Below are 12797 nucleotides of genomic sequence, written 5' to 3' on the forward strand. Positions count from 1 at the left end.
AATCTGCATTAAGCTAAGAGGTAATAGGTCTTGGAGGGAAAACAAAGACATGCTCGTTGGCAGCTGAAAACGACATGTAATCAGTTTCCTTAATGATGTCAGCCATGAGAAGGAAGCACAGCTAGGCTGCACGCTCAGATGTGAGTCAGTAAAATCCAAATACTGCAGAAGGAAGAAAGATATAATCTCCAGGGATAGAGTTTACACACATAACCACACGCACGCGCACACACACACACACACACACACACGTTTGTCCAGGGCAGCCAAAGGGTTTTCAAGGTTTAGAGGAAAATGAGAAAAACACACTGGAGTAGGACACCGAACAAAGACCCTAATGGACTGGTCTAAAAGTTACATAAAGTGGTAGTAATTGTGATGAGGTTATGTGTGAGTGCGGGTGACAACTTTCCCCATGTCCCTTGTCCACATGTAAAATAATGATAATATTTATCTCCTCTGATTGTTGTTATAGTGACTGGCTGCCACTGTGGTAACAGTGGACCCTACTCCTGTTATCATCCTGACGCGTCTCCAGCCCTGGGTAACGGAACCAGGCAACTCCCTCCCCCAAATGATCATGAATACATGAATACAGAGCAGGTGATGTCAGCGCTAAGACTACTCATCAGAGCGACACGTTTTAAACGCTTATTTTACAGATTTGTAAAACAATACTGATATTCGTTATGCCTTGCCTGATTGGATTTGTCACCTTCACTGGTCTGACATTCGTGATCTGAACTAAAATCCCCCTCACTATTTTGTACTTCTGAATTCATGCCTCCAGGCCAGCGTTTGAGCATGTACCGCCGCTAGTTGCCAGAGCACAATGTGTTATTCGGGAAGTTAATAGCGATTTATTATCAGTTTCTCAGGAACAGCAGCGGAGTTCCTTTGATGGAAAACAATCGGCCCGGCCGAGAATGGTTCGAGCAGACATCCAGACCGTGTCCCGGAGAGGGCAACTAACTGCACGGTTGTTTTTCCTGACTGACCCAGTGACTGCCGGAGTCATGCCGCGTTAGAAACAATGAGCCCAGAAAGAGAGAACGGGAGTTGGTGGCACAGCGAACCATAACATGACAGGCTGACATGAAGGTGGGTCAGGGTTAACACAGGAGTGAAAAGAGATAGAGCCTGCCCGACAGCCTGGGAGAGGGGAGGAAAGAGAGAGGAGAGGAGAGACGGAGTATTTCCAGCTTACTTTGTATCCAGACTGGGTCTCAGTTTGATACCAGCAAAATATAAACCAAACGAGGGATTGAACTCTTCTTCTGCAGGAAGGCATCAGAGGAAGGGTCAACCAATCAGGGCAAGGTGCTGGCAGTGAAGACTGCTGATGTAGAAAGGGCTTCATGAAACGTGACACGAACTGATTGTTGAACTGCATCACCACAAGCCTGCCTGTTGGCCAGCAACCTCCCCGGCCATTCTCCTGGACCCGTTGTCATCAATGAGTCGCTGACTGGAGGCTTTTGTTTTTTTTTGGTTGGTTTGCGGCACACCGTAAAGCAATGGTCAAGTGAACGCTTGGGAGCTATGACGACGAAAAACCGCCAGTCTTTGAAAAGCAAAGTAAAGACTGTTATACCACAAAGGGGCAGACTTTCACTGAGTTTCTAGAAGTGGTGCGCCAGACACTGCTGTAACCAAAAGCCTGGATGCCCGCGGCCACTGGCTAACTGGCTGTAGGAGCAGTCTATGTTGGTGAACCACGTGATTCACCCACTCAACTGACCACTGACATCCACGCACACGCAGATGAGATCTTCTGAGACACACTTAGTTCGTCTGATTCTTGCTCATTGCCTTGCCTCACTGCAGCAATTTCCAGCAGGCCCACAGCCATGACAGAGACAATAAAGAATTGCTCAAACAGGAAGTGGGAGCCGTGGGTGAATGCATTCCTTTGCCGACAACCATGGGTGGCTGTCACACGGCAAAGGCAGGCGCGTCCAACGTAAACATTGCCGGGATAATTTGCCCTTTCACGTGCGGGGGCCGGGAATCAAACCCCAGGCTGCAATGACACAGCAGTACTGTGAGGCAAGTGACTTTTCCGCAGCGCCAATCAGAAAAAGCACCGGACTGACAAAAGACATTCAGGGACTTGGATGGACTCCGGTCAAACCATCACCGAAACACCAACGTAAAAGAATAAACGATCCAGTAATTTCCTCTTTTGACATTGTGACTGCATTTCCGCCTCATTATTGTAAAGGCATCCGTGAAGTTGATATCCGGAGTGTGAAAACCCACAACAAAGCTAGCCACAGGACGGGGAAAGCAATTTACCTGCTGATAGCCCTGGCAAATGAAAACGAGAAGGGAAACACAACCTTAACAAATAAGAGATAAAGCAAAGGAAGGCAATCAGAGGTGTAATTGTCATTTCCACCAAAGGGATTGCCACATTATTCAATGTCCCAGACACGCATGATTAGCCAAGAAATCCTGTGCATAAAAATGCCTAGAGGGTACAGATCGGGAAGAATGGATGTGGCGATGTTTGAATACAGTCCTCTGTTTGGCTACTGTTAAGTATGTAGCCTCCATTTCTCTTGGATTCAATTTGGAAAGGCAGTAGTCCAATTCGCCTCTAGTATATCATAAACTCACATGGAAGATTCAACCTGCGACTAACAAGAGATGAGAATGAGATAAAGGTGATCTTGCAAAATCCCAAGTCAATAAAAAAAACATTCAAATAAATAATCTAGCCCACCTCTACCGACAACGAAACCTAACATTTCGATTTCATTTCATGCTGGGTTGATCTGGGACTTAAGCAAGGCTGTACACATGTGAAGGCCAATATAGTACCCTTTGTCCTGGATTGATTGCATGTTTAATGTGTTCCAAGCAAAGTCAATACAGGGGGCTCCGAGCGGCGTTGTGAGACCGTAACAGAGCCACCAACAACAACCATTTCTTCTCTCACCACCAAGGATCTATATAAGTTGATTGAACATGGGCAACGGCTGAGCCAATACAGAAGACTGCAAGGGAACTTCCCTTTATTGAACAGAAGAGGTGACCGATGTTTCTTCACAAGTGGTGGCGTGAAGGTGTTTTATTTTTTAGATAAACTCAATGTGCACAGGATAATATTCCCTGAAAGTCTTGAGATTCAATAGCAGTTTAAAGCTCATCGCCGGCAAGCAACGGGCAAGGGAAAGCTTGATTCCTGCAATAGCAATCCACAAAAAGCAAGGTAAAGACTGTTATGCCTTAAAGGGGTAGTGCTTTATAATAACTGAGATCATTATGATTTTGCATCAGTAATACGGTAGTTTGCATAAAACAACAAAACGGTATTGAACATTTACACCAAACAGACAACAAACTGACACGAATATCCCAGGACCTCATGATGGAAGGCTCCGTCCCACCTGATAAGAACTGAACATCGCTTCACCCATTGAACTTGGAAATATGCATTGACTAAGGTTTGGAAGCTGGAGTACTATGTTCTAAATCACAGCCTATTCTGTTTTTAAGTGTAGTACCTAGCGTTCCATTTGGAACTCAAAGGCTCAATGGCACCAGTGATTTGGGGGATAAGGGCACCAGGGTGGGTGCCTATTCATTTGCTTAATGAATCCAAGGTACTGAAGGGGGAAATTGAGCCCCCTTTCCAAAGAGAGGGCAAGATACGTGTTCGAGCCAAAGCCACTGCTGATTGACAGTCTTTGAAAAAGCAAACAAAGAAATAACTCAGATGAGCTACCGTTAAATCAGAAATCCAGAGCAACAGAACTTCACTCAACGTTAAACCTAAAACCTTATTGCCATGGGAACAGAGCCAGTGGGTGAAAATATTAAGGCTGCAAGCAACTAATGTCTTTATCATCCCAAAACAAAAACATTTTAGACCTAGCTGTCCGCTAACTCCAGTTTAAAGGTGTACTCTATAAGTAGTGCCACCTACCCAGTAGATAGGTGATATTGCTTTAAAATCGTATCATAGCGTGCTACAGCTAATAACCCAGTTTCAATGAAAAGGTTTGGGTTAAGATTTGTCATAAACGTAAAACGAACACTCCACGTGACATTCCCTTGATAAAATAAAGACCAGTACAAACAACGCGTCATCACCCCTGGCTTTTGTACAGAAACATCCCTAATAAATACATGAATCCTCAAAGCAGGTTGGGACATGAGGATTTGTGGACGTCTCTCTCTCTAATTAGGACACATTAATAACCAGGACACAGCGTAAACAAGCTGTCCCCCACAAAGTATCAGAAGTAATCTCCTTATTAAAAGTTGTATTATTATAATGTACAGAGACAATTCCACAGTCCCCTTCCCAATCATTATAATTATTATTACCATGGAGCACAATTATCTCTTAGAGAACAAACATCAATCAAAACAGTCCTCAAAACTGAAACGTACATAATAATGACACGTAAAACATGTGTACCGTGTTTTAATGTTTGTCTCCAGCGCTTGCCGGGTGGATTATATTACCGTTCCAATCTAATAATTACAATGATCAGATTGAAAAGGATCCGGAACTTTTCAAAGTCACTGGCAAGCTGGCGTCAGCAAAGCACCTATCACTTTCAGGCCTGGCTGGCTCCATGACCTTCTAAACGCAGAGCCTAAGAGCCACTGAAGCAAGGCTAGAAAATCAATTCCACTTCACTCTCAACAAGGTGTCAAGTGTGGCGACAGGTTCAGCCTCGATTACTGTACCGTGCCACGCTCATTCACAACCATTTCCTTTACATGAGGGGGGGCAGACGAGGAGCGCAAAAAGCAATACTTCGAAAATCCATCCACCTCTGGGTCTGTTGGTCGATAATGAAAACCCTCTCTCCTTTTTGTCTAGCTGAATAGGCAGGAATTGATTTAGGGGGGGGGAAATGAAATAAAAATAAGGACCTTAAAAGGCACGTGCTAAAACCACACAACTGTTGGGTTCTAACAACCTTTAAAGGACGAGAGGAAGCCGAGTACTGCGGAAACACAAGGTGAGAGCCCGTAACGTGAAGGTGAGAGAGGAAAAAGGACACTAGACTATAAGATGAAGGGCTTCGTATGTATTAATCGTGTGAGGGATCAGGGGTACAGGCTAGGTGGCTGGATGGAGGATGTTCTTTAGTGGATAGGATGGCATTAGTGGGGAAGGCTTGTAGCAGGCGTGTGAATAAGTACACCTCCTGGAAGGTTGTGACATGTTATTTTCCCCTCAATCTGGAGAAATGCAATATGATGGAGCTGAAAAAACAAGTAGCTTCAACGGCTAGCGTTCGGCCGAAATAACCTCATGTAGCCGTTTCCAGCATTCTTCAGCTGCACCGGAGCGTCTGTCCAGAGCACACTTTTCCAGTTCCCGCACATTCCCTTCCCCTTCAAGAGTACGACATTTGTGTAGAGGAATCAGATCTTTGGACATGAGACTAGACTGGGGCCGGCGCCCGGACAAGCACGCTGTGTTGTGCCAGAGAAAAGGGGAGGGGTTAGTCAGTGGGCGGGGCATACCTGTGATGGGCGTGGGGGCGTTCTTCTCCTTGTCGTGCTCCTCGTGCCAGAGCATTGTCCGGTGGTAGCTCAGCATCACCTCCCACAATGCCTTGCACAGGTCGCTCAGGCACGGAACGTAGCTGTCGGGAGTAATGTGCTGTGGGAGGAGAGGAGGGGAGTGAGGTCTGAGACGCTGCCTTTGTTTTATTCAAAATGAATAAATGCCCACAAAGACAGTATAAACTATCAGAAAATATATATATATTTTTTTGCTGATTCTCAATAGGAAATTGGTTATTTACAGCTTAAGGGTTAGAATAAAAACCAAAACTAGGGTCAGTTTTAGCAGTGGTTACCCTTAGGTTTAGGCATTACAGGTTAGATTAAGGTGAGGGTGTTAAGTTTAGGCCCAAAAATGTGGTTATTGAGGTTAAGGTTAATAGTCTATAATGATACAGGTCAAAACAACAACACTAATAATTATAACTGATTACATTCAAATGGCAAATGTTCCAGAAAACCAATGCACTTTACGGGGAAATTCTACTGCTCTACCACCAATGTGTGGCACCCACTTTGGCGATGGACAGCGAGCAATTTTTGGCAGAACTCATCGGCTACTAGAACTCAGTGATGTGGGATCTATAGTGACCAGAGTGTCAGGACACCCGTTTAACATCCCTTCCAAAAAAAGACGCAGGGCCAGACCCCATTCAGTGCTCTGGGGCATCGGGAGGTGATCTTTAGACCAGGGATCCCAACATTTCTAGCAGTATCGGGAAAACAAGACAATGTCAAACACTATTCAGACACAGTATCTGTGCAAGCCTAACATAAACCCAGTATTTTTATTGCACATAAACATCCTCAGGGCAAAGCATTAGTTGCCTCGTGTGGGATCATTTTGAGCACAAAGAAACGTGTTAATACCGCACACATTAACCTATGAAAATGTGGATAGTATAGAACAGATGTAGATTGAGGGCTGAAGGGATGGAGAACTGGAAAGACCGCAGTTAATAGCACATTTCTAAATACAGTGTGTGTTTTAAGTTTTCCAGAAGTCCTGATTTCTACATTCCTTAGGTTTCTCAGCTTCGTTCTGGTGAAAAATACATACAAATATATTTTTATTTGGGGAAGAAAACAGCCGACTTGATAACAATTTGTCCCCCTTCAACATGGTGGCTGGTATTGCTGTACCTGTTTCCAGCTGGACTTAGACACTCGCCATGAGCAGCCTAGCAGTGCAGAGAGCTCAGAGGAGCTTGCAGCTCGACGCGGACTGTAGGTAATTTCTTCAGACCAGTTTTACTTTGCTGCCGGAGGCAGGTCTGATGATGCCACGCCATTCATTTGTTTAAAACATACGTGGCTGTGTGTGTGTGTGTGTGTGTGTGTGTGTGTGGAGTGCTTGAGACCTCTCGTTCCCTCAACCAAGTAGCATCAAATCACTGAGAAGACGGCAAATAGCAACACGGACCTAGGCTGTGGAAAAGCTAACAAGAGCGACGGTTCCAGAGCAATTTATGTACCACAGCCGTCTAGCCCTACCCCCTGGGAGTTAACCACCAGCCTGTAAATTAAAGGTAGCCAGAGTTCAGGCTCCCAGACACCCCAGCTGCCAAAAGTTTTCTCGGCGCGCCTCTGGGTGAGACCTTTGAGGAGAAAATTCACGATCGCGAAATTGCAAGTGGAGCGAGTGATATCATTGGTTGACCTCCTGTCTCTCCGAAGGCATGACATGGCAACACTGTTGTTGCCAAGCTCCAATGCTAATAGAATACATGGAGCACAATGTTATTGTCTGATTTAAGATAAGTTAGTGTCTTTGATTGAAGCTGGCAAGTTTATTACTGTTTATGAGTGTTAAGAAAACACCACGGCGAAAGCACAAATCTCTTTCCCCATGTGGGGAATTTTTTTCACAATCCACTTTGTGCCGAATCAAACATCACCACGCCGCCAAGCCTGAGGCACAGACCTCGAGAAGGTTTGCGACTTTGGTACAGGAGACGGAGAAGAGAGGATGGATGAATGTCAGATTTAAAGAACCTGAGGGGAATTTAATACCAACATGGAGCCCTGTATGGAAATGCTACAAATACCACATCTAGTCACGACAGGAGAAACACAATACAATATGCCTAAAAACTGTCCACTTGAATATCTAACTTCTTGGGTCTTTATATTCAATAATGAAATATTCTCTTTTCAATTTGTGTGAGTTTAACGCACAGCCTGAGATTTGTAATTCTTTGCCTGGTGTGGTAGAAATTAATCATGAAGTTCAGTCTTGATAAAGAGTACTCGTTCTTAGCACAGTGGCAATTAATCACAGATGAAATTCAGCAGACAAAAAATAAAAGCTGGCAGCTACCTCAGCAACAAACTCCAACAGGCCTACAGCATAGACCGCATCTCCTAATTGGTGAGCCTACATTTGTCCACAGAGCTCTCATCAGGAGTAGTGCCCAGTAAAGGGAGTGCGGGAGGCATTCATTGTCCACTTGGTAAAATAAAACGTCAAAATGACATTGAAACAACAGTCACAGGGACACTTTGCTGAGGGGATAACAACACTGACGAGGCAGCTTTGCTGTCTTCCTGAAGAGCTGAATAAACACTTGCTGTTCCCTCCCGAAATCAGACTTCGAGATCGGTTTAATGGGGAAAGCAGTTACATAACTGTGTCACACACTGACCTCTCATAATTCACATGTGAACAAGCCAGTCAGGATCTGGGCTGAGTTCACTAAGAACCAAACAGAAACATTATACTTTACAATCATTTAATCATCCATAATTAACAGATGCAACTGATGCAACAGATGCGCTGAAAACATTTGTAAACTTAGCTTCAGCAGTTGGTGACCCCCTTTGGCTAAAATTATGTTTTTGTAGCGGTATCAGTCTCTTAGGTCAACTGGGAGAGGAACCGTTACACACGCTTCTTTACAGTGATGCCTCAACATTGTCATGTCATGGGCTATCTCGCACGAACAGCTCGCTTCAATTCCCCCAGAGCATTTCAATAGGATTGAGATCTGGGCTTTGGCGTGGGCTGAATCAAAAGGGGTACAACCTGTCCTATGTAGATTGCCAGTGGTTTGGATTTTTCTCCATTTGTAGATGATCCCCTGGACAGTGGGATGTGATACTTTGAATTGCTTGGAAATGGCATTGCAATCCCTACCAGATGGGCAGCAATAACCCTCCTTCTGAGGGACTCTGATTGGTCTTTCGATCTTAGCATGATGTGTTTCCCAAATGTCCAAAACCAAACCAGACCAAATTTCTGATCTTTATGGAAGGCTTGGCCCTCCTGTGTCAAATATTTTTTTTTTTATAATAATCTGCACCAGTTTTGGTTCTGATTCTTATTTCAGCAAAATTATGTGATGGGAAAAGTTGGGGTGTACTAACTTTGTTTTGGGAAATTAGCTCAAAGCTCGTGACCAAATATAAAAACCAGAAAAGGAACCAAGCAAGTCTAGGTCAGCCGGCCCGCGATTAGAAAGGATGAATGTTGTTGTCCCTGGCTGGTTTCAATCTGCAGTTTTCAATATAGCAGACTGTCTTTAACCATTATGCTATTTAAATAGCGGGAATGCAACTTTTACCGCAGCAATTACTTTTTTGCTGAAATAATGACGAAATGATGCTTAAATAATGCTCGCTCACACTTACGCGGTCCAGCAAAAATCATAATAATGCCTAACCTTTTCATAAGGCTGTATGCCTTCCTAATTCCTTTTAGATAATAGCAGAAAATCACAGACATGTCAGACACGTCAGCCAATAGTTTGCCGTCGAATATAATGAGCCATTATTGGAGAGTAACTTCACTGAATCCCAAAGCAACACAATATTCTACCAGAATTTCACCAAATATATTTCCAGCTTTCACAAACATGATGCTGCCCCACACGGTCACAAGTTCACCTAGACAATTTAAAGTAGCCAATAAAAATCTAAAATTTGATTTTCCCTCAAATAATGTAAACAAGCCTTCTGTGATCCAACCTTGCCATTTGACAGTGATGTTCTCCCGCTATGTATAGGACATCACACCGCGTTGCCTGGAAACTGGGAACAAGGAAGCAGGGGGGAGGGGCCGCTGGCTCTCTGATCCGTAGACGCCGTGATAAGAGGATGCAACCTTCCAGGCTTCTTCAGAGGTTACGGGCGAGCCCTCCAAACCCCAGCGGGTTAGCCTCTGTTGGGCAGAGCGACGGACAAAGAGACACCCCCACACCTCCCCTTCTCAAACTAGGAGGCAGGGATGAACTCTAACCAAAGGAGTGGCTGATCCGTGACCCCAGAGGGTGAGATGCACTGAAAAGGGCCTGGAGCTCGATCACTCCTATGCTGCAAAAGAGATAGACTTTTAGGAATGTGGGATTTTTCAAGAGACAGTTGATGGATGCAGTGTGCATAAGTTGAGTGGCACAGGGACGCCTCGGACCAAAAGGTTAGTGAAGTGTTATGGGGATGGCTTTGGTATGAGGGAGACGGGGTAGCTAAAGGGCCTTTAATGTTTTCAGCTGATTACCATCCATTTGGAAACATTATCCTAGTTGTTTGGAGACAGTATCCGACCAGGAAACTGCAGTAAAAAAAAAAAATTTTTTAAAAGGCCTGCTTTTATGTCGGGCCGACACATTACACTGGACTGTTTCTCTGAATGCAGCCAAATTGTGAATGCAGAGTCGTCGGTCAGAATGCAAAAAATATAAACAGCATGTAGTTTCTGTGGAATATGCCCCTGGGTCAGGATATGGCCTATACCAACCTGATAAAATAAGCTTTTCGAAGTGCTCTGTTCCTGAAAAAAAAGACAGACAACTCCACTGAATACCAAAAAGGAGGTTACTTTGGTCCCGAACACCTCAAAACACCCCAATTTCCTCCCAAGTTGGAGATACTGGTGAGGAGGGTACAACATGGTGCATTAGAGGGAGACTTCATATGACGAAGCGGGCGACCGTCCCAGCAGACCTAACTGTTTGCATTTCGTTTTGTCTCACTCACGCTACAGTGACTATTAATAAGCGCCGGCGCACTTTCAACCGAGTCCCTCTGCATCGCTCAGACGTCAACCGACGCGCCGGTCACGGAGTCCGACCGGGACGGAAGGGAATTCGGTATTCTCTGAGGTGCCGTAGAGGTATATCGTCCACAGACTTCACTGCCTTCGACAGCATTAGGGCAAGCTGACTCAAATCGGGTGCACAGCGGTAACGACCGCGGCTACAGACCAATATGACACACAGTATTTTTAACCTTAAGCCCGATGACAGGCAGGCTAATAAGACTGTAAGATGCAGAGGTCATGTGGTGGAACGGGTGAGAAGCCGTACCGTAATCAGCTGACACTAACAGCAACATAACGTCAAGTGATTTGCAGGAAACAGAACAGTACAGTCTGTTTAATCCAAGACAGCCCGCTGTTTGTCGCAAAGAAGTCACTTGAATATTTTGGGGCGCCAGAATACTGAGGTGGTCTGAAGTCACTGTGTCGCCGCGGAGTTGCGGGTTCAACACCTGGTCGTGCTGTAACCTGAAGGCACACAGGGGCAGTGCAAATTGGCCCAGCACCATCCAGGTTGTGGAAAGGGATGGCCAGCGCCTGAGGGATGCCTTGTCACGGTCACGCTCCAGCTACCCGCATGTTTCTGGGTCAGGTGCCTGGAAGCTAATTGTAGCTGTTGAAGTTGGAAATGTGCATTCCTCCGACTGTCGGTCCCAGCTGACTTCCTGGATGAGCGAGCAGTTTAATAAGAAGCGGTGTGGCTTTGCAAGAGGCCCAGTTAGACAAGGAAGAGAAATAATAATAACACAATCAGGAAAAAAATCTCTCTTTTAAGTTGTGGGACAAAAAAATATTAACTGAAGAAACGGAAGGAAGCGATAAAAAACATCACTTGATCATCCAGGCCGGGATATTTCAAATCACTGATACAAATGAAAGCAGACTCCCTTTGTAAATGAAAGCCCACAGCAAGTTGAGTTGTTCATGGTACTCAAGAAGATAGACACCTTCTCTATCACAGCTGGAGAAAGACCAGGGGTCGCACTCAAAGAATAATTTCACTACACAGAAGACAGAGTCAAGGTGAATTAGCTTACGATGTGCCTTACTCACTTCCTCTATGGGTTTTTAACTAAATCGACAGATGAACAATAGAAAATGACATTCACACTCCGCATAACATGAAAACTATTACATCACACAACGAAGATACTGACGGTCACCTGGGAGTGTACCTTGAGCCAATAGAATACTTGTACGCTTGATGATGTAATCAGGAGGGGGCGGGGCAGCAGGGTGGTCTAGCATGGCCTACAAGGTGAAAAACCTTGTAGTCTGTCGCTGAGGTACTCAGTTAAACCAAATAATAATAATAATAATTTGGTTCTGTGGCCTGGCTGGTTCTGAGGCACAGCAGGCAGAGGTCTGAAAATAACCAACACTCCTTTCAGTCAACCACGAAATGTCTCCCTTCCCCTAGACACACCGTTTCATAAAAATTATTGGAATATCTTACATGCCAATACGTACCGTGTGTACAGTATGTACAGTATGTAAGGGATGATCCCTTTTCAAAACACACTGTCATAACATACCAGACCCTCTTTGAAGGTTGCTGCGACACATCCTGTGGTTGTTTCAGAGTACTTCTGTGACGTGTACTTCTGTGACGTGTACTTCTGTGACGTGTACTTCTGTGACGTGTACTTCTGTGACGTGTACTTCTGTGACGTGTACTTCTGTGACGTGTACTTCTGTGACGTGTACTTCTGTGACGTGTACTTCTGTGACGTGTACTTCTGTGACATGTACTTCTGTGACGTGTACTTCTACATCTATTACAGTCAGAGTAAATAGTCTGAAACCCCATTGACACCCTATTCCCTACACTACTTTTGCCCAGGACCCACAGAGATACTATCACTGTACAATCTAGTCTAATCATTTCTCACATATCCTAATGTTGCCCTAAACCTTCATAACCTCAACCACATTTTTATCATTCTGATAGCTTACATGAAAGGTATTTCTTGGGGCTATTCAGCGCCGATCCAGAAGGTAAAAGACCATTCTGGTTTTTATCCTCTCTGTCAAATCAGGGACTGATTCAGACCTGGGACACCAGGTGACTGCATTTAACTTCTAAGTGAAAGAAAATGTGTGTTTTGGCCCACCAGAACAGAGTTGAATTCCCCTGTCTTAGACATTTTAGGCCCAGTGGTTCCAGTGATAACAGTTATTTGAAGATCTTGGTCCTTTTTTGAGGGGGTGGGTAAAAAAAGAA

General features: G+C 44.7%; 1 protein-coding gene across 1 annotated transcript in view; it reads right to left on the reverse strand.

Annotated features, from left to right (window-relative positions):
* Positions 1-12797, reverse strand: part of vps50 (VPS50 EARP/GARPII complex subunit) — a 113172-nt gene that overhangs the window by 52999 nt on the left and 47376 nt on the right. The window contains exon 13 of the mRNA XM_010891516.5: positions 5497-5635. Within this exon, the coding sequence (XP_010889818.4) occupies positions 5497-5635 (139 nt within the window). The remainder of the gene's footprint in view (positions 1-5496; positions 5636-12797) is intronic.

This window comes from Esox lucius, chromosome 10 (genome assembly GCF_011004845.1).
Source record: "Esox lucius isolate fEsoLuc1 chromosome 10, fEsoLuc1.pri, whole genome shotgun sequence".
NCBI classification, from domain to species: Eukaryota; Metazoa; Chordata; class Actinopteri; order Esociformes; family Esocidae; genus Esox; species Esox lucius.